The following is a 21814-nucleotide window of genomic DNA, read 5'->3' on the forward strand; positions in this document are numbered from 1 at the left end:
CCAGGCCTGGCTCCAGAGTGGGGCCCCGGTGACCCGCGTCCGGGCGAGGGAAAACGCAGTCCAAAGTTTGTATTCATCATAGGGGTCTTCGGGCTGCACTTTGTCTGGTTCCTCACAGAAAGCCAGAGTCAAACAAAAATAATCCAGAACAAAAAGTCAACCAGGAGACAAAATAAGGATGCAGCAAAACCAGGGAAGAAACAGAAGGAGTGAGGAAAATATGAAAAAGGTGAGATCAAATAGTGGGAGAGTGAATACTGGGACAATAGACCTGGGCTGATTAACTAACAGGTTGCAGGTGTGAGGGGAGAGAGCAGAAGGCAAACTGAGAGACTGAGAGCAAGAGATAAGAGGGGGAGCATGTCACTAGTCACAGGGGACTAGGAAATGAATCTAGCAGTCCTGCAAACTAAACATAATTAAACTAGAGTAACTAAAATAATTAGACAAGAAATAAACCTATAAACTATAGATCATAGTTGTCCAATCTATTTGTAACATTGGTCAAAATGATCAACTAAAGTGTAATTGCAGATTTTTTTTCCTGCAACAATAAACTATGAGTGTAATATTTTCATTCACTAAAACTGCTTTAGTAAAAGTCCATAATGATCTGTTAATGGCAGCTGATGAGGGAAAATACTCTGTGTTGGTTTTATTAGATCTCAATGCAGCCTTTGATGCAATCCTGTTAAACAGGCTGAAGGTCCTGACTGGTATCTCTGATTTAGCTTTGAACTGGCTGACCTCATATTTATCTCATAGGACATTCTGCATTAAGACGGACAGGTTTTCCTCTGACTATGCCTCCTTAACTTGTGGGGTGCCACAAGGCTCGGTTTTGGGTCCACTTTTGTATTCCTTTTGTATTACTCCACTTGCTGGCATTGTTCAGTCCTTTTCAGATATACCCTATCACATTTACATGGATGACATTCAATTGTATTCAACTGGACAGGTTTGCTATCTAGACATCACATTTGATTCATTAGGCTTCCACTCACATTTAGGCTGTTTCTCATTCTTGTTTCTTTCGTTTAAGAAACATTTCTAATATTATACATTTCTCTAGGTTTCCAGAGTTGACCTAGAGAAAATCATTCATGCTTTCGTGTTCCACATACACAGTTAAAACCTAAAGGGAACCGGGCCTTTCAATCAGTGGCCCCAGGGCTGTGGAACAACTTGCTCTTGCAGCTCCGTTTTGGTGACTTGGTGGAAGTTTTTAAAAAGCAGCGAAAAACATTTTTATTTTCCCAGGCTTTTATCTCTTGATTATATTGTTTATGTTGGGTTTAGGTTTTGTAGTTTTAAGATTGATTTCTATTGTACAGCGCTTTGTGATTTTATGTCTGTGAAAAGTTCAGTAAAAATAAATTTTACTTAGGAACAGAATGTGCTTTGGATCATTGTAGATCCAAAACTTTAAAGAGGTTTGGCATCGTTTCCTTATTTAAAGAAAGGCAACTGCTTTACAAATTTATTTTGGTATTCACTGAAGAAAAAAAATATAATCTAGTCTTAGATTCTATATAGTCGGGAAACTATATCAGCAGTATTAATTACTGATAAATACTGGTTATCAGCAATATTATCGGATGTTGATGTTGGCACAAATTTTTATATACGTACATCTCTACATCTTTGTTTATATTAACTGATCATCTTTGCTAAATGTTCATATTTTAAAAAATGTAGGGAACATCATGTGAATGTTAACTCATTGTAAACTTTATTTCCACCACAAACAAGTCATACATGAAAAGTAGAGTTTGTCGATTCTGGTTCTTCCTCTGAAGTGAGATTCCAGATGCAGAACATAACTTGGATCTGACAGCAGTGTTTTCTAGTAAATAGATTTGCCTGTAGACACTTGGAATATTTCTGTCAGGAGTCTTCCTTCTCTTGATACCTAAAACATAAAGATAGAAACTGAGAAAAGTCATCACATAGCTATATGGAAATGTAAAGGTCTCTTGAAGTCACCTGCAGTTTATGCAGGTGAAGAACACAGTCTGTCCTTCATCTGCAGATCTCATCTGCCTAGTGTGGTAAATCATCCCGTCTTTATTGCAGCGAGCACATCGTCTGTCGATCTGTAGGAGAGCAGAACCCCTCATTATTAACCATTTCCAACTGTTAGCACCACATGTAGCTCTATGAACAGGCTGGTCTTACCACAGGTCCCTTCAGCTCAGAGCCATCATCACCCTTCAGAGCCACTAGTGACCTCTGCTCAGGGTTAAACACCACAGCTGAACAGACTTCTAGGCCAGAGAAATCTGGGTAATGAACACAAGGAAGCAAAATCAAATCTATGTCTCTCTCTCGAAAGATAGATAGAATGTAGCTGATCAGAATCAGGAGGACAGTACCTGTTACAGGGATGCTGAAGGTGCAGCGAGGGCATTGAACTGTGTTGGATATTCCGGGGAGCGGGAGAACATTCCCGCATTCAGGACAGAAGTTTGGGTCACCAGCAGAACAAGACATGTCTTTCTTTGGAAAGGTAATGCGAAGTAGCTGTTTCCAGGAATCTACAGAACACAACCAGAGCTCCAGGTTTACAGGGCAGGAGCATGTGTGTTCAGACACAAGAAGGCCAACGTTTCCAGAAAACAACTGTTTCTGTTTTAACAGCTGAGAATCAAGTTAAGTCCTGCTGCTGAACCACCGGAAGTCTCCTAATACTACTCCTGCTGTTGCTGCTGCTGTTACTACTACTACTGTATTTTATTGGCGGATGGCAAACCAACTTAAGGTGTATTTACCGCCACCCAGGGGCACGGTAAAGGGGTGAAAAGTGATGACTAGGGCCCCTGACCAGCAATTTAATTATTTGTATTTTGTTCATAGAAATAAAATTTTTAAAAATCGAGATCCTGTCAAATACAAAATTAATAATATTGTATTTTCAAAGATTGTTTTTAGCAGTAAAAATGTAATGCTACCACTCCCAGGTCAAAGAACACATATCTGTTCTTGCCCTGAACACCCTGACCCTCCTTCCCCCCCTCTGGATCTGCATGAAATGGTTCATTCCTGCTTGGAGCTCTTGACAGTGACGCTGTGTTCAGCTGCAGTCAGTAAAAGTTGCAGCTGAATACAGCCGCCACCAACGACTGTGCCAGTTAAGCTAAGAAAAGTTATAAAATTGGGTTTTCAAAAACAAAATAGAGAGAGGGAGAAAAAGGCAATAGTGTTAATTTATAACCCAGTTTTTCTCCCAGAGAGATAGGTAGACTGTGAGAGATTATCAAACATTTAGCATAATTAGCTTAGCAACAGACTACTGTTTGCCTTCATTTCACTAGCATTTAATGAATTAATGAAAAAAAGTACCAACATATTCATATATTTAACTTGTTCCCTGTGCCTTTGACCTCTTAACAACAGATGAGTCAGTCAGCAGCAGCTCTAACCCATGTCCCTCCTGACCCATCCTCTCTTGAGTGAAATTAAAGCTGCAATATGTCACTTTTTTATAAAAAAATTTTCCACATTTTTGTTAAAACTGTCATGTTGTGACAGTATGGTAGGAGAGGTAATCTGTGAAAAATCTATTTCCTCTGCTTTCTCCCAGTGCTAGAAACAACCAGTCAGAGGCAGGAAAGTTTTAGTGCTGTCAATCACAATCYCATGTGGTGCTGCTCATCCTTCCTCCCCCTCRATTTGTGCCRTGCTGCAGCTAGCATAGCVCAGAGCTGTGYAGATKCAAACTGTGAATGCTCAGTTTAGTTAGCATAGCTACCAATGATGACAGATCAACAGTTTCTTGTAATGATAAGTTGTTTCTCCCCCATTAGCACATTTAGCAGTGAGTGAATGAGGCTAATTCACAGTGCTAAGAGTGGCCTACTGGTTCTGATTGGTTGTTTTGGTCAGAACGGTGCATTACTTTAACCAGTAATTGTAATTCAGGAAGGAGGTGGAGGAGATTGATTGTTTTCACAGATTATCTGTCTCATAACAAACTGCTATGACATGGTGACAGCTTTAACAAATATGGAGAAAACATATTTTTATTAAAGTTATGTACTGCAGCTTGAATAAAATGCAACTACATCAAATTTTTTAGAAGTCTGGATTGCTTCATGTGTAGTTGCATGTTGCTTTTGACTGTTGCTCATGGGGAGAGACATTTCAGTATCTATAACTAATAGAAAAAATTTAAGCAACCTACTTGCATACTGGATGTGGACTGTTGGATGTTAAATTCATGAGCAGTAAGTATTGTGCTAATTATCAGTATTGAACCACAGAAAGCCTGGCGGCGGCCCTGCCGCCACATTCCTGACTGCAATGTAAATGATATTCTGAGGGAATTTATGAAAACACACAACAAAGGTGAGTGTGAGCGTTTGCATACATATGTTTATTGTAGATGTTTAATACGATTAAACAACCTGGGTTTTATTTTTTTTTATCTAATTGATTTCGAATAGATTTTGACACATCTAACAGATTATAGAAAATATTTTCTTCTCTGTTTAACTGACTTTAAATGCTGACGTTCCTCTAAATATTTGTTACATTCTAATAAGACATGTTCCACTGTTTAACTCATCTACAATAACTGCAGGTCCTCGTTTCGTTTCCCTATCCGAAAAAACAAACACCGGAAGCCTAATCTAACGTTATGCTGCCATCCGTGGTACGTTTTCTTTCAGACTGCAAGTTTGCATCATTATCTCTTTATGAGGTGTATAACATGAGAAGGTGACAGGTGTTAGGGTGTTAGACTTACCTTTTACACTCAGCAGCCACGAACAATCAAGTTTCTTTTTCACATGCCGGATGTCTTCTTCTTTGGCGTTTAATACCGGCTGACATCCCTTGTCCCGCCTTACTGCCTTCTTCTGGTTTGCAATGTTATTGCAGTTACTCTAACATTTTTCTCATCTTTAACTTTTTTAAAATGTCACAAATAAGAAAATTTACAAATGAAAAAAGTATGGTATATTGTTAGAGTTTTAGAGCTTCTTTTGAAGAACGTATATTCAAAATGACAAAGTTATATGTGAAGTATAAGTTTAGATTTATGGAACTGAAATGGATTCATTCAATAACAAAGATAATTACATCTAGGAAATACATATATTTTTAATTAATCCAAGAGCACCGATCATAGTCACTTTTTAGAGAATCCTGAGACGTGAGGATATCTGACATTAAAGAAATTAGATAATCTTAGAAAGACTGATTATGAATTCATATTCAAAAATACTTTATTAATCCCAAAGGGATTGACTGCATTACATTGAATCTGAAGAAGCCTCTGTCTGAAGATGCTCTTTCTCAAGACAGTCTCATAAAGATGATGATCTTGTATGATCTTTCTTGATTTTATGAAAAATCCTTCATTGCATAATAATCTCCAGAGGTTCCACAGTCGTCCCCAGAACAGAACCAGCCTTCTTTATCAGGTTCTCATGCTGCTGCCCCAACAGATGACGGCAAAAGAGAATACACTCAACAACGGACTTATGACTCAGCCTCTTGTCCATCTCTGATACACTCAACAACTGCAGAGTCATTTAAGTATTTCTGTAGATGACAGAAGTTGGATTTGTTCTGGAAGTCTGAAGTGTACATAGTGAAAAGGAATGTGTCTTCTGGAGTTTCTCACAGAGCAGATCAGGCTGCATTGTGTGAGATACACTGGAGAAATCAAACCATATGATCCTCATGGTGCTGCCTGCTTTTTCCAGATGACAGTGGGATTGTTGAAGAAGGTGTATGATGGCATCATCAACTCCAACTCTATGGTGATAAGCAAACTGTAGGGTGTCCTTATATGTGCTTGTCTTCTTATTCAAGTGGGATAGAATTTGTTTGATTCTGTGACACATCATCGACAAAATGACGTGTGCTTTTGGGAAAAGGTGGGATAGAGACGGATTATCAGTGCTGACTTATCTTACATGCAGGACTTGTACAGGTCAAGATTCAAGAAAAGGGGCAACTGAAATCACTGCAGACCCCATACATCCTGGACACAAACAGTTCAGCTTCTGCCTTCATTTTAGAGCTCGAGATGACTATTTATAGAAACTAGCCTTGACCTTCAGAGTTTCTTGTCCCAAGCTGTTTCTCTGAGCACACACACAGAACAGGATGGTCTCCTGCAAACTTTAGATGTCTTTCTGCTTCAGCACACCTGGCTTCAACATTGCTCATTAGCAAAACTCTCCAGAGTAATACTAGTATACTAGTAATGCTAGTGAAGCAGTTTCATCATTTAATATAGAACAAGGGACTTATCAAAATGTTGCAGGACTCAGGCTGTCGAGGAATGCAGCTTGAGACCACTGCTCTAATGTAATCTTGTCTGAGACACCTAATCTTTGGTTTTCTTTACCTAAATACCATAATCATTAAAACTGCAAAGAATAACAGTTTAAAATGTGAAATTAATCTCTATAGTGACCTCTTCACTTTCTGAAACAATTCGCAATAAATATTGCATTTAAACGTAATTTTAAAAAATGTATAGACGTGCCTGTATTCTTGCAAAGGAAGTATTTGTTTTTAGCTGTGTTGACATTGTACTGTTTGCGCAAGGAACTGATCCTTCCAGTCTTTTGTTTAAATTATTTGCTAAGTCACTGGTTAGGACCGTGTGACTTGAAACAGGCAAATTTAGCACTTTTTTGTGAGCCTTCCTGAACATGTTTGTGAAACAGGATGTAGAAAAGAAAGCAACTCTAATCAATGAGGAAGCTGAGGAACTGCTGATCTCAGCTTACTTTGCATAACAGAGATGATCTTTTCCACTTTAAGAAACTCATGTGTATATTAAAATCTTTCTGGGAACGCATCTAAAGAAAACTTAGATTTTACTGAACTGCCCTTTGTTGTGTATGGCTGCTTACTATACAAACCCAAGACAGAAGCCAGATCTAACATGTCCAGTAAAGACACGCTGCTCTGAATTAAAACCTTATCCATACATTGAATAACTTCACTTGCAGCTTAACCCTTTTTTTAAATCATAATGACAAAAGAAACTCCCATTTGACCCTGATCAAATGTTTACATACGCTGGTGATTTTGGTCTACACACAATTTCACAAACAATTTAACAAGTTTGAATGGCTACGAAAGATCTGTTGTTTGCTGGTTGCCATGTCAACGGGTCTGCGTGTGACATTAAGTTGACACGTACTTAGAGAAAAACAGAAAACAACTGGTTTTAAGTTGTTTTCCATCTGTTTTTCTACGGTGTTTGTTCCCTGGTCAAATTGTATAATTTATTCATCTAATGTAGTCATATTCAAAGCAATCAACAAATAGGATGAAACATTTCATAAAGTATAGGAGTCACAGTTTGGTAAATTTTAAACCATGGCTCCTACAGCGGCAATAAAGTAAAATTAAATTATTGGCCATTTTAAAAGAAAAATTCCCTGACAGAATTGAAGAATTGAATAGTTTTATATCCAGACAGAATACATATTTTACATATCCATACATCAGCACTTTTATCGGTCTTAATTTAACCACATTTTATAGAAATTGGATAACACATTATATAGATTAATTAGATGACTGATGTTTTAACATCTTTATAACTGTTAGTATGTTTAACACCCGCTAAAGGGTCATTATCAAAAGATACCATTAATATGACAAGCTTATTGAATAAGACTGCATATGGCATTCACATTTAAGTTTTGACCTTTCTTGGCACTAAAAAAGGTTTTCCAGTCGCATAAACTGTGGCCAATAAAGAATGTGAACATTTGTTCAACCTATCACTTCCCACCCCCATGGTCTTCTTCTTCACAATGCATCCCCACCAACTTTCAACATGAAGTTGCGTGATTGAATTTAAATGCTTTTTTTTTGTAAAGTGCCTTGAGATATTTGTTGTGAATTGGTGCTATATGCATAAAATTGAACTGAACTGAACTGCAGTTCATGCAACACAAGAGTTTAGAGAAACTGGAAGAGCTTTCTTGAAGAAGAAGGGGCAGTTTTACCGTCAAGAATAAATAAACAACCTCACTCACAACAACCACAAGAGACTCCAAACTGTCATTGATGTTAAAGGGAGCAATACACGATATGAAGATCTGGGGCATGTAAACTTTTGACCAGGGTCATTTGGGTAGTTTCTGTGATCATTATGATTTAAAATGAGTAAATACAGTTTGATAATAAATGGCTCCATCCAACCAAACCACTGATAAAAAAGGGCAATCTGGACAACTTACTGCTTCAAAATTACAGGCTGATCTCCATCCTCCCATTCATCAGCAAAATTATTGAAAAAGCTGTTTAAATAGTTAAGTAACTCCCTAACAGTAAACAACCACTTTGACATCCTTCAGTCTGGTTCTCATACTCACCACATCACAGAGACAGAGTGTTCAATGACATCCATATAAATACACTGTTGTAGAACCACAGTGCTGGTTCTGTTGGACCTCAATGCAACTTTTGACACTGTCGACCATGACATTTTCTGAATCGACTGGAGAGTTGAGTCCGACTCTCCGGTCCAGTGCTCAACTGGTTAGAATCTTACATAAAGAACTGAGATTTCTTTGTTTTAATAGGAAACTTCTCATCAAAGTGGACAGAAGTCACCTGACAAAAGTCAACTTGTGGTGACTTTTGTTTGGGGTACCACAAGCTCAATCCTAGGACCTCTATTATTTAATATCTATATGTTCCCACTTGCTCAGGTTATAACAGGAAATAAGATCAGCTACCATAACTATGCAGATGATACACAGCTCTACATTTCGATGTCACCACGTGACTGAAACTAATCAAACACAGAACAGATGCTTAGAACACATAAATGTGTGGATGTGCCATAACCTTCTCCAGCTGAGCAGAAACGAAACTCGAGGTATACATTTTGGCAGGGTATGTAAACTTATGAGCACATTATCTTTCTACATATCTATTTAAAGATCAAATGCTTTTTGTATCAACAAACTCTATCCTGTTAGTTTTTATCTAACTGCATGAAAGTGAACTTCTGCTCATCTGCATTTATGTGGATTAAATCAGTCTGATCTTTTTTTTTTCACTGTGACAACATATGAATATGCCAAGAACAGAACATTAAGTTCAGTAATATTAATCAGATGAGACTTCTTCAGTAAGTACACAAATATCAAAATATTTGATTTAATTTATTCTGTAATAAAGTTATAAACAGTTCCGGCAGTGGTTTTTCACATCACCGTACAGAAATGGTATTCTAATAACACAAAGTTAATTACAGTACAGTGATAATCTCCCGTTTGCTGCAGGACAAACATAACATTTGTTGGATTTACATGGAACCTAAAACAACAAAAATGAGTTTAGATGTCATTGTTAAAATTCATCCCATTCCAGGGCCTCAGGATGTACATCATCAGGATGATCTGATCCAACTCGGTTCAGTCTCATTTGCAGTTTTAAAAACTTAATTCAGGACATCCACTAAAAAACTTATTTCCAGCACCTCATTTCATTTATTCATCCAGTGACACACTCCTGATGTAATATGGCATTTAATTTCAACAAATAATTCCTAATTATCCATCTCAATGGTCTGAAATACCAAGAACATCCTTTGATTTGCTGCTGGTCAAGTAAAATACATAAACAAACCTGACAAAAACAATCCTGGTCATTTTTATGGCATAAGTATCCATTCCAGTAGTTCTCAAAACTACTGCTTAGGTTACTGCATTAGTGTCCTTCATGTTTTTTAAGTTTCCCAGCTCCAACACAAAAGACGCTTGTCATCAGATCTTAAAGTCTCCTAATCCATCACCAATTAAAATCATGCATGTTGAAGCAGGAAAACATTTGATAAATGTTTGGGAGTTTGTGCTAAGAATCAGGGCTGATTCTCAGGGGCTGACAAGGCCCCTGGTCCTTGATCTTCCAGATCTGTTCCTTCTTCGACATACCTGATCTGATTGAAGGGGTTATTAGCAGTCTCCTGTAGAAACTGGTAACAGGCTGAGACAATCTCCATTTGAAAAATAGGTCTGCAGATTTGGAACTACTCACTAGCTCAATAAGTGAATGTGTAGGCCTAAAATAGGATCAGATACTTTATATTACAGTGTTGTTTTCATATTGGAATCTGAGCAAATTAACACAATTTTGGTCAGACATGTTAATCAAAGACTATGCCTTTGTGTTTTCAACAGTCACATTTTAAAATACTGCTTGCCTCCTGTGCAGAATTCCAGAAGAGTGCAATGTAGACCTGTTGAGTATTTTTAGTCCCAATTTACTGCTGCTAGATATGATTAGTGTTACTGCTTCTTTAGCACATTATTTTATATCTGGGTATAAGTTGTGTAAACTAGTGGACTTCAAAAGGAAAAATAGCTTTGCTCAACATTGATTTTTTTTAATAATCTAAAACCTTGCTGACTTATTCCATTTGATTTTAGATAAAACTTTTTTTTACAATTATAGTTAGTGTCAAGGACTCCCAAAGTCACCGAGTCTGAATTGGATAATTTTGTCAAAAGAAAAAATAAAGAAAATAGAAGTTATTTCAGATATTCTTTATCAAATGCTGACCTTTGAGTTTACTTCTCGTGTCTCTTTCCACATCCAGGGATTGATGTGCGGACTTCTACCTTCTACCTGCAACTACTGCAAATAATATTGGGAAGTCCTGCTGATGTTCTCATTTAGAACTGAACACAAGACGAGGGTCCAAAAAGCAAGGCACATTGCCAGTAAGTGTTTTTAAACCGTTTTAGTTTTTTTCCCCCTAAAGGTTTTCCCTTATTGAAAAGGATCACCACTACCTTATTCCATTGATGAGCAGTCCCATTTGTGTTGCGTTGCCTTCAATGTGTCAAATATTCTTTGGTCTCAGAGAGCATTAGTCTTTAACAAAATTTATTGTACACTTTGGGTGGCTCTCAGCTCCAGCTGATGTCATACTGCGTCCAGCCCTCTGGTGGGGCTAAGAAGACCCTTCGGCCACGATGTAAGAAGCTGACCACGCCTCTGTAACCTGTGCGAGGAACTCCAGATTTTAAGTCATCCATCACCCCCAAATTTCTAGCAAAGACTTTAAAACTATCTCTGCTGGAGTACTGCACCCTGTACGGCCCAGGTCCTTTTAAATTACCCCCATGCTGAAGATCTTCAATCTTCACCAATGTGGCGCTATAAACCTCTTGAACAAAGATTACATCATACTTCTCCTTTAGCAAAAAAGACAAATCCTGTTTGGTGAAAGGCACAAACTCAGTGTTTAGCCTAATATAGCGCAGGTATTGGTCAAAGAATTGACCTAAACTGACACCTTTCCTGCCAAAGGTAATAGTCCGGGAGATTTCCGGTCTTATGCAGGAGCGGTTTTTGCGCTGTTCAGGTTGACGCATCCAGTCATCCCAGAAGGCTGAAGGCCATTTTGGTTCTAGTTCATTCCATAACTCCTTCAGCAACATCCAGCCCAGACCAGGAAAGAAGTCTGTTCTGTAAAGGAGCTCAGCTTTGGAAGGATCAACCAAAGCGTCTCTGCCATTATCATTCCAAGCAGAAACACACCATAGGGTGGGGTCAGAGCGTAAAATGGGATACAGGGCCTGGAAATACTCAAAAAAGTCTGGTGCCACCTGAATAGGAGAAGAGATACACATTAGCTTTTTCAGTTTAGGAATGCTGTACAAACTGATAAATATAACCAGCAAAGGCGTCTGTTTAACCTCAATAATTCTAAAGTGGCACTAGTTCTTCTTTTACAGTCAGTTAAATTTCAATGATCATAATTACTATGGAATAAACTTTATATTTGTATTAGTTAGGTACACTTCAACTATGTGTGTCATTGTCAATAATTCCCAAATAATCAATAAAGCCATTGCTTGGGCTTTAATTAGGTCAGTAACATTAACGTTGAACAGAAGTAGCTTGGAGTATTTTTCCCCAACAGTGCCTGTGCAGCATGTGTAAATTGCAGAGTTTAATCACTCAAACATAATGTCTACTGTACACCTGTAGGTAATGAGAAAAAATATGTCAAAAAGCTCACCTCTAAGTCATCCTCGACTATGACCACTGTAGACTGGGAAAAGGTGTTGAAAACTTGGTTGAGTGCCCATCGATAATGTCTGGCAATTTTGTAGTAGCCCTGGAACTTCCTGTGCTCTGGCCTGACCTTGATGTCAGCAAGGTCTGGCTGTTTTATATGCGTCACTTGCTCTCCATATGAACCAATCACACGAGCTGTGTCTGCATGGCCGCAGTCTTGACTAACAATGATTGGATATAGTTCTGCAGAGGGACGGTACGATATGAGTCGGTCAAGGCTCCGCTTCACTGTGACTCTGTCACAAGCAATAACCAGAATGGGAATAATGAATTCTGGGCTGGGATTGGGAGTTGTCACTTCAATGTTTCTGATTTTCTCACTAGGCTCTTCTAAAGGTAAGCTTGGTGCTACCTTATGAACCGGCCTCTGTGTATTTGTTTGGTCCCCAGCATCCACACTGTTTCTGAGAGGTCTTAGAGTTTTCTGAGGCTGCTGTTGGTCTCCTGCTTCTTTGATATTAGAACCAGTTTCCCTTTTCCCAAGATCCTTCTCCCGAGCCCACACTTCTCTGTGAATTTCAATCTGTTTCAGTAGCTTTTTCTGGGTATCAAGATGAACTTCAACTTCTTCTGCCAGCCGAATCATCTCTTCTGCAAGGTTGACTTGGCCCATTTTACCCCTTCCAGCACCCCACTCCTCCTTTCCCCCTGGTTCGACTCCTCCACCATCTCCAAGGCGGCCAATGGGAGGTCGACCCCAAAGATAAAGCAGAAGCAACGCATTCCAGGCAACAAACAGGAAAGCACCACATAATATGAAAGAACTTTTTTTGCGAACCATGGCCTACAAACCAGACAAAATGGATGATGTTGGTAGGGAATCTCTTGATAACAGGATGGGAGTTCAACAACCCAAGGTTACAATACTACACAAACAGGGATAATATTTCTGCTCACATGGTTTTCATTTCATTCTTTTTTATTATTTGTCAGGAGTGTATCAGGAGGACAGAAGGCCAAGTTAAAACAAACTTGCATGATGTTTCTCTGGAGTTCCTGCAATCCATGAAATCCTGAAGAGCTCAATGAATGAGAGGTAAAATGACTCGGCTTTCAGAAAAAGGGAAGGTGGGCTGACTTAGGTTGAAGAAATGTCAAAAAGTAGAGGTTATCTGCTCCCCATCATCCTGAAAAACAGAACAGGAAGATTACAGTTCACATCACGTTTAAATGGTTGACAATAACAGATCACAAAAAACAGTAACTGGATCTCAATTGTATCCTTTTGTTTTTATGATCCAATCAGTAACTATGATGTTTTTAATGTTCTCAGAGAATCCACACATACATGGGAAGAACATGCAAACTCTAAGCACAAAGAGTCCTGGGTGGTGGAAACGCTGGACCAAATGTTCAGTCTAATGATTGAACCTCTAATTATTGGTTCACCAGATTCCCTCACAGTGGGAGCCAAACTCATGTCTTGCAAATAATATCAGCTAGTCATTCAACTGTACAAAACTGAATACTTCTTATGGATATCTTTTTCTTTTAATGATTAGGCATTAGTGGCCTTCATTTGTCAGTAATTTCAGAAGAAAAAGGACAAGGATAGAGTAAATGAAGCAATTTTCCTGTGGTTGAGAATCGAATATTATTCCCTTGTGCACCATTTCCTCCTGCAGCAAAAACGTTCCAGAACATGATGCTGCCACTACCGCCACTCAAAAAAAAGACAATCTCATATTTAAATAATAAAATAAGAAAGAAAATACAAGAGGTTGCTTTTATTCCTCCCCATCAGAGACACAATAAAAAAATACCAGAACTGATAATCTGTTATACCTCTTCAGGATTTTATTGTCCGAATTAATGATGATTAATAGTCTGCCTTCGCCAATGCAGTCAGTTCCTCCTGATTAATAGATTCATCACAGAATCCCCATTTCATTTCTGCTTTCTCGTTAGCCCACTGGAGTCACTTTCTTTTTTCAAAGTGGTTTAGCTGATCAATCACAGACATTGTTGCTCCTGTTTCCACCCTTACGGCTTTCATATCTTGTTGCACACTTTTTGACATGATAGCACACTTGGTTTACTTGGAGGTCACCCTCAACATTCTTCCCATTTTGTTTGTACTTCTCCAAGTTTTACAACCAGCTAACTAATACCACAAAGAATTTTCCTTTTTGAAAGTAGTTTTACAATTCTGTTATTTCAACAAAGCTATGTGCTATTAACAGCTATTAACCCCCCAAAACTAGAAAGTTGAGCTGTTAAGTAACAGTTTATAAGAACAGATTCTGTGCAACACTGAACACTGACCAATAGATTATTAAATCAAGTCCCACCCTTAAAGTATCACTGAAAATATTTGGCTAAAATAACTTTAAGACATGGCACAATAGGCTTTCTAACTTTACATAACATCCCAGACGTTCAAACCAAAGAGTTTTTTATGTGATAACGCTGACGAACAATGGCACAATTTTTCTTAAAACTGATTTTTCCTTTTGTAGCACACCTCCAGCAGGAAGAATCAAAACAAAGCATGTAGAACAGTTCTGACTTAAATGTGTGTTTACCTAAAATAATGCAAGATAGATTTAAGTGAGTGGAGGTTCAGGTTAGACTGACTACCACAGAAAGCTTCTCAGCATTAGAAACACCTAAACCTATTACTGCTGACAAATATAGGACAGCAATAATCTTGTACAGACAGACGTTCAACAAGAATAATCACTGTAATCAGAATGACATCTCTCTGTGTCTTCCTTCTGTGATAGGACCAATTAAATTATCTGTGCTCTAGTAAACCATCACCCAACAGTATCATTGTCACTTCTTTACAACCACAACTTATTTTCTGTAGATAATTTAACAATTCAGAGTTTGATCTGTTAAACATGACGATTCCCCCTGAATACAAGAGAGAATACAACATCAATTACATGATTAACCAGTCGGGGTTTTTTTTTACATTTTCGTTGTAACAGAAATATACGTATCCGGACATGCAAAGAGAAACTTATACTTAAACAGTCTGGTGAAAGTTGCTCTTTTCTACTTTTTCACGGATGTAATGTAACAAAAAGCGTCTATAAAAACTGACGGACCAGAGTAGATTTCTCTTACATGTCTCCAGTGGACTGCATGTTGCTTAGACCCATCCATATCTAATTTATTATCACAAATTGCCAAATTGAATCGTTGGGTGAAAATCAGTCTAAAACCACTTGTAGCAAAGAATAACTTTGTTTAGCAACGAGCATCTGAGCAATTTGAAGGCAAAACCACGTCAAAACCTCTTAAGGTGAGCAGGAACTAATGCGTCTAATAAAAGCGCTAAGCGAACGAAGACGTCAAGTTTACGGCTACGAAATAATAGCTAGCATACCTGAAGTCTATAGGCGGCTCTCTCCTGATGCTAATGAAGCTCCGCACAAAACAGAAGACAACCGTGAACGGGGTAGGATCATTACTCCTCACTCAAACTGCACCAGCTGACACTGTTGTTCTCCAGTCCGCTCCTCCCTCCTTCAGACAACAACGTGGACCTGACCGGTTGAATCTCACAGCTGAGTTCCAGCTAGTCGCTCACTAACGGTGATTAATACTGACGGCCGACGTTGCTCACTTTGCCTGCTCCATTTATGTACCTTTACTCTGAGCAGCGCATCCGCTTGCTATGTTAGCCTCAAGTATAGCTCCTTTGAGGCACTAATTTGAAAGAGAACTAGGATTATCACATGGTTCAGTCAAACAAACATTGACTGCAGCACTCTTTTCAGCAGGTAGTCAGGATCGTCAAACATAACTTGCTGTGAGCTTGATAAGTAGCACTGAACAGAGGCAGACTTTTCTTCCATTCCAAACCTGTTCAAGCTGAAGACATGAATGCAGCAAACTCATCCCACTTACATCTGGCTTGTTGTGAGAGGGGATTCTGGAGCTCGACCTAAGACTCATCCAGCTGAAGCACCAAGAAGCTAGCTGGTTAGCTAGCTAACAATGGGTCGAGCCGCCCCTTCCCAACGTCTGTCTTCCAATCACACCACATATCTGTACGTTATTACGGAAGCTTTCAGGTCACTCGCACCTTCACAGCCCAACACCATTATTGCCCGGGGTTCCTGGTTCCTCTTCCCAGAACTGTTGCTGCTAAAGTATCTGCTCAGGGACTGACGCTCCACTGCTACTGTGTTTTAAATCCAAAAAGGACGCAATGCAACAATTTAGATATATTAAAGAAAATGTTTCCCGTTGTCTTTTGCACCGGGTCCTTTGCTTTGCTTTTATATCCTAATGCTCTTTCACAGGCGCCTGGCGCTGATGTATGGTGACAGCATCTTTCAGTTCTTACTAGCCGAAACTACACTTCCGGATTGATGACTGGTTAATACCGAATTCACCCGAGTAGTTCCGAAATGATGAATCCTTAAAAAAACAAGAAAAAACAAAAACAAAAAAGCCAAAATTAACAAAACAAAGCAAACAAAAAACCCTCACAAAATTAAACACTAACATAACACATCCTAGAACTCGAACATTTTCATTGGAAAAACTTTATCAACAGTGGAATTGATTGTGAACAAAAATCAGCGATTCTTGAGAATAGGCACAAAACAGGTTCTATGGATAAAGCACAAAATTTGAATAAAATATACACAAAATATAGTTTTTTCAAATAGCTGACTAAACTAACCTGAGTCATGTGAGCACAACAATGTATGTTTTCCAGGTGTTTGCTGAATATTTTTTTATTTAAAACATTGCAGTCAGTGGATGACTACAATGCTCCCTTGTCCAGGAGCAGAACTCAATATATCATAATAATTTAAAAATAATTAAAGAAATACAAAATTTATATATTATGACAATTAAGTATAAGTAGTCATATAAATAATTATAAAAGTATTAATAAATTGAATTAAAAATCATTTTTATATATTTTCCAACTCCATTGAAATTTGTCCTTTATTTTTGTCAACACCATCAGACATGAAAAGAATATAAAAAAAAATCAGGCATGATTGGGGGACACCAGGACTTCTGAGGACCCCATGATCACTTCCTTTCTCTTCCTTTGCTAAGAGGGCCAGTTAGCTCTGGTTAGCTTATGTTATTCTTTAGTTTTTAAAGATTTTTTTAGTGTGCAAGATTTAATTTAAACCACTCTGTCCTAATACAGAGAATAGTATCACACAGACCTACAACAATAAAATGCAAGTGTATCTATTTGTAGCCAATTAAATAGTATGACACCTATTTAATTTGCATCACACTATTTCATTACACACATTTTGACAGTACAGGCTCTTACTATTTTTTTCTCCAGGATGCCAGACAGATGCAAATTTTACACACAAACATTTTAAACACTGGGTGATATCACATGGTAGGAATATATGTCATTAAAAGCCTCACTGGATCCATAGTGAAACAGGCTCTGCTCCAGTCCAGAGAAGCACCACGTCTCCTCAGCTGGTGATAAATCTCTTCTCCTTTCCTGGGACATAGGAGAAGAGGTCAGGGAGACAGAAGCAAACACTGAGCACATCATTCAATCAAATTGGGTAACACTTTATTTGAAGGGGTGGCAACAAAGGTGACACAACACCTGCCATGGACATGAAGGAGTCTTCATAAATGTTTATGACTGTTGTCATTAACTGTCATTCAGTAAATAATGACACTTTAATGCAAAGTTGAAATTGTTTAAAATGTCTTTGACACTAACCAAGAAATCATACGACCTATATATATTATGACATGTAATTATCAAACTTTAAAAAGTTAGTAGCTTTATGTGTTAATGTTAAATTACTGTGTCATTTGTTGTCAGTCTTGACTTTCTTCAGCTAATTAATCCTACAGTATTCCATCAATGTCTACAAAGTGCTTATGAACTTTGCATTTGAAACATGACATTATTTAAGGCTGTCTCGCCATCTCCACCAGACAGAGGCAGCAGTGCACCAACTTGCATGCAGTCTGCCAAAAATATGCAGAAGTCTTTATGGCCCTCCATCTGACCCTGAAATCTGACAGGGCCAGACAGAAAGGCCAGGAACTGCCTGATCTGGATTTGGATTCGTTGACTGACCCTGGCCTGTCTGACTGTGAAAAGCCGATCCCTCAATAAACACCAGTTCTGAACTCACTGCTCAGTCCCTGCGTCCATCAATGCCTGACCCGTGTCAGACGTAGGAGTTAGATCATCATACACTTTGTTATGACAGCTGTATGACATCCTGACTTAACAGTTAACCAGTCAGACCATCATCATGGAACAGGAAGGTAATTTTTGAACAGGGCCTGTTTTGCGGCTTATGTTTGGGCCAGCAATGCAAACAAAATAAAATATCTGGGTTTATCTGAGTTCGTCTGAAGCAGAACCTCAAAGTTCTCCTTTGTGTCACTGCAAACATCAGCAAAGAGTTGACCACAGTTGCTGCACGGTCACTCTACACTCACATTAGCGAGGAACAAATTATGTAATGGAAAAGCTCACTACCTCGGCTGCGCCTAGAAATTCTGTCCATAAAAGTAATGAACAGAATCTGTGACAAAGGGCAGCCTTGGCAGAGTCCAACTCTCACCGGAAACGAGCCCGACTTACTGCCGGCAATGCGGACCAGACTCTGACACAGGTCATACAGGGACCTGACAGCCCGTATCAAAGGGCCCGGTACCCCATACTCCCGGAATACCCCCCTCGGCTACATTAAGCTTCTGTAGCCGAGGATCAGACCGCCAGGGTCCCCTCCCTCGGCTGCCGCCCATGGCACAATGCACCCGACCCCTTTGGCCCCTCGGACAGGTGGTGAGCCCATCGGAAGAGGGACCCACGTCTCCTCTTCGGGCTGAGCCCGGCCGGGCTCCGTGGGTAAAAGCCCGGCCACCAGGAGCTCACCATCGTGCCCCACCTCCAGGCCTGGCTCCGGAGAGGGTCCCCAGTGACCCGCGTCCGGGCGAGGGAAAACAAAGTCCAAAGTTTGTGTTCATCATAAGGGGTCTTTGGGCTGCACTTTGTCTGGTTCCTCAYCTAGGACCTGTCTGCCTTGGGTGACCCTACCAGGGGCATAAAGCCCCAGACAGCATAGCTCCTAGGATCATTGGGACACTCAAACCCCTCCACCACGATAAGGTGGCAGCCCAAAGAGAGGTATTATTATTATTATTATTATTATTATTATTATTATTATTGCTTCTTTATTATTTAAGTAAAAAACAACGACACATAATTGTTAACATATCACAAAATATGGCACGGGGAGCATAAATTAAAACATAGGAAGAAGAAAATAACAGTCAAAATATTCTTGCACAAAGAAAATAGCAGTACAAATTGTGGCATATGTGCCAGAGAGTCTCATGTTAAACTAAATGAAAATAAATTGTCCAAAATTCCAAGTTGGGTGTAAACCCATATAATTCTTAACACTTGAAAATAAAATTGAAGAATGTAATTCCAAACATAACTCATGGCTCCAAATAAACCTTTGTATTTTAAGACCAATTTATCCATCAAAAATGGAAAATTTGTCAAGATTAATATATTCAACTTGTAGCATTGTTGTCTCAAATAGATTAATTAAAACTATCAATCAAATGAACATGAACTTTATTTGGAGAAACAGAGCACACTACCTAAGAAAAGGTCACATGGTCAAAGAAAGTAGACATGGTGGTCTGAAAGTAATTGACTTCGAATGCCTTATCAGAACTCTTAGGATTCAAAAATTCTCAATTATTTTGGTATTGTGTCCCCAATTATATATTTAACAAATAAATATAGAGTTTTGTTAAATGACTTCATAAGCTGCTACTTGTAGCTGATTCAGTATACATAAATTGCCCATTCAACTATCAGAATTCCATAAACAAGTGTCATTATACTAGAAAATGCTCCATGTATATTAATACTCGCCACATTCCACTGTCATATGGGATAGCAGATTCATACTACTTCGCAATAAGTCATTATTTTACAAAGAATGGATGGAAAAGAACATTTGGTCTTTTCCATCCATTAAGCATACACTTAATGGATGATTGGATGGTTGTATGTTAAAGTATGAACAATTCTGCAAAATATAAATTATTTTCCCCAAAAAGTTGAATTTACCAGATTGTTTAACAATTTATTATTCAGATTAAAAATATGATATGCTATACCCCCACAATTACCAAATCTATCTGTTAACAGAATATAATCCACTGACCAAAAATTCAATAACTACACAATTAGAAGTTGTCTAAACGAAGCTTTATTCCCTGAGAAAATAAAATAAAAATAACATTCTTATAATAATAACTGTGATGGAATAGAAGTTGTCTTAGTATCTCTGAAAGTGACATTGAAACGATAGACCATGTCTTCTATGAGTGCTGTGGTGGAAAACTACTATAAGTTAAAATCTGCTGATCTGTTAAAATCTGTGATATGAAATGCTTGTGAACTCTCACCAAAAGATCTATTTGGGTTACATGAACAAGGTTGAAAGTTGTTTCCACAGCTGAATGAGAACCAAACTGTCTCACATATTTGTTTTAAATTCCTTTATCCTTGGTATAAAACTCATGTGTTGTCTCTGTCTGGGAGAGCTTTTCATCCAGACCTGCTTCATGATTGACTGACCTACGAGCTCTCTGAGTTGTGCACAATTCATAAATAAACCTGATTGGGTGATTCTACCTGAACAGTGCTTAGTAATATTTTTTTCCACAACAGTGCAATCAAACCAAAATATTTAGGAATTGCTTAGAGAGGTGGAACTGGTACTTCCTGAATCTATTTCTAGAGATATGGTAACTATTGGAGTGTTATTAAAAAACAAAACAATAGAACTCTGTTATAATCTGATATTTTATCTGGCAAAATTCTTTATTCATAAACAAAGAGTGCTAAGATCATCCCTAGTTTTAAATTTTTTTTATCTGAATTCCAGTTATATTTGAAATCTCTTAAATGTATTGAAACATATGAATACCTGACTGAAATATTGATGGAATTGCCCACCATTGCATGTTAATCCATCCATCCATCCATCCATCCATCCATCCATCCATCCATCCATCCATCCATCCATCCATCCATCCATCCATCCATCCATCCATCCATCCATCCATCCATCCATCCATCCATCCATCCATCCATCCATCCATCCATCCATCCATCCATCCATCCATCCATCCATCCATCCATCCATCCATCCATCCATCCATCCATCCATCCATCCATCCATCCATTTTCTTACACCCTTATCCCATTGGGATCAGGAAGGTGCCGGTGCCCATCTCCAGCTGTCGACAGGCAAGAGGTGGGGTACATCCTGGACAGGTCACCAGTTTGCCAGTATATCGCAGCAATGCATGTTAATCCTAAAATATTAATCCCCTTGTTGTAGTTTGTTATTTTTTTATATCAGTTTTGCTTTTTTGCTCCCATTTCAAAGTTTGCCTCTGCTAGTCCTCTACAGTTATGTAGCCATGTTTAGACACTTGCTACATCTGTACTATTGCAATTGCCATATTTGTTTGTGCTTACTTTGATTTTTAAAGTTTTGAAAAAAAAAAAACACTCTCAGGAATAAGGATGCCCACAATTATCTAGGTACCTCATAATAAAACATTTACTCACCCTGAAAACAATATAAAGACAATGCAATAACAATGAAGTAAATGATAACCATTGTACAGCTAAAACATTAATCAGTGGTTTGCTTAGGTAGAGAGGAATTTCTGTTGATGAGAGGAATTTCTTACATTTCCGTTTGTGAAAATAATCTAA

General features: G+C 38.4%; 3 protein-coding genes across 12 annotated transcripts in view; all 3 read right to left on the reverse strand.

The window, feature by feature from the left end:
• Window positions 1-21814, reverse strand: part of dlgap3 (discs, large (Drosophila) homolog-associated protein 3) — a 908365-nt gene that overhangs the window by 67384 nt on the left and 819167 nt on the right. The gene's annotated exons all lie outside the window — the stretch shown is intronic.
• polr1h (RNA polymerase I subunit H) lies at window positions 1710-4846 on the reverse strand. The gene is made up of 5 exons (XM_008421536.1): window positions 4748-4846; window positions 2376-2537; window positions 2179-2282; window positions 1987-2096; window positions 1710-1912 (listed from the first exon to the last, which is right to left on the reverse strand). The coding sequence occupies exons 2-5, from the start codon at window positions 2491-2493 to the stop codon at window positions 1888-1890; spliced, it is 357 nt and encodes a 118-aa protein (XP_008419758.1). The 5' UTR covers window positions 2494-2537; window positions 4748-4846; the 3' UTR covers window positions 1710-1887.
• Window positions 9134-18526, reverse strand: mgat1b (alpha-1,3-mannosyl-glycoprotein 2-beta-N-acetylglucosaminyltransferase b). Of its 6 annotated transcripts, XM_008421539.2 has the most exons (4): window positions 15837-15933; window positions 15416-15738; window positions 12020-13205; window positions 9134-11603 (listed from the first exon to the last, which is right to left on the reverse strand). In XM_008421539.2, exons 3-4 carry the CDS (start codon window positions 12857-12859, stop codon window positions 10902-10904), a joined length of 1542 nt encoding a protein of 513 aa, XP_008419761.1. In that variant the 5' UTR covers window positions 12860-13205; window positions 15416-15738; window positions 15837-15933; the 3' UTR covers window positions 9134-10901. The 6 variants fall into 6 exon arrangements, with proteins under 6 accessions (XP_008419761.1, XP_008419763.1, XP_008419762.1 ...); XM_008421541.2 differs by lacking the exons at window positions 15416-15738; window positions 15837-15933 and adding an exon at window positions 17446-18526; XM_008421540.2 differs by lacking the exons at window positions 15416-15738; window positions 15837-15933 and adding an exon at window positions 16118-16657.

Source organism: Poecilia reticulata, linkage group LG11, assembly GCF_000633615.1.
Source record: "Poecilia reticulata strain Guanapo linkage group LG11, Guppy_female_1.0+MT, whole genome shotgun sequence".
NCBI lineage: Eukaryota > Metazoa > Chordata > Actinopteri > Cyprinodontiformes > Poeciliidae > Poecilia > Poecilia reticulata.

Excerpts from the sequence above, each read along its gene's own strand:
- mgat1b (XM_008421541.2), bottom strand. The coding sequence starts at position 12,859 with ATGGTTCGCAAAAAAAGTTCTTTCATATTATGTGGTGCTTTCCTGTTT. Across the intron at positions 11,604-12,019 it reads TAGTCGAGGATGACTTAGAG|GTGGCACCAGACTTTTTTGA; the intron begins GTGAGCTTTTTG and ends TCTCCTATTCAG.
- polr1h (XM_008421536.1), bottom strand. The coding sequence starts at position 2,493 with ATGTCTTGTTCTGCTGGTGACCCAAACTTCTGTCCTGAATGCGGGAAT. Across the intron at positions 2,283-2,375 it reads CTTCAGCATCCCTGTAACAG|ATTTCTCTGGCCTAGAAGTC; the intron begins GTACTGTCCTCC and ends TTCATTACCCAG. Across the intron at positions 1,913-1,986 it reads TTCACCTGCATAAACTGCAG|GTATCAAGAGAAGGAAGACT; the intron begins GTGACTTCAAGA and ends TTTATGTTTTAG.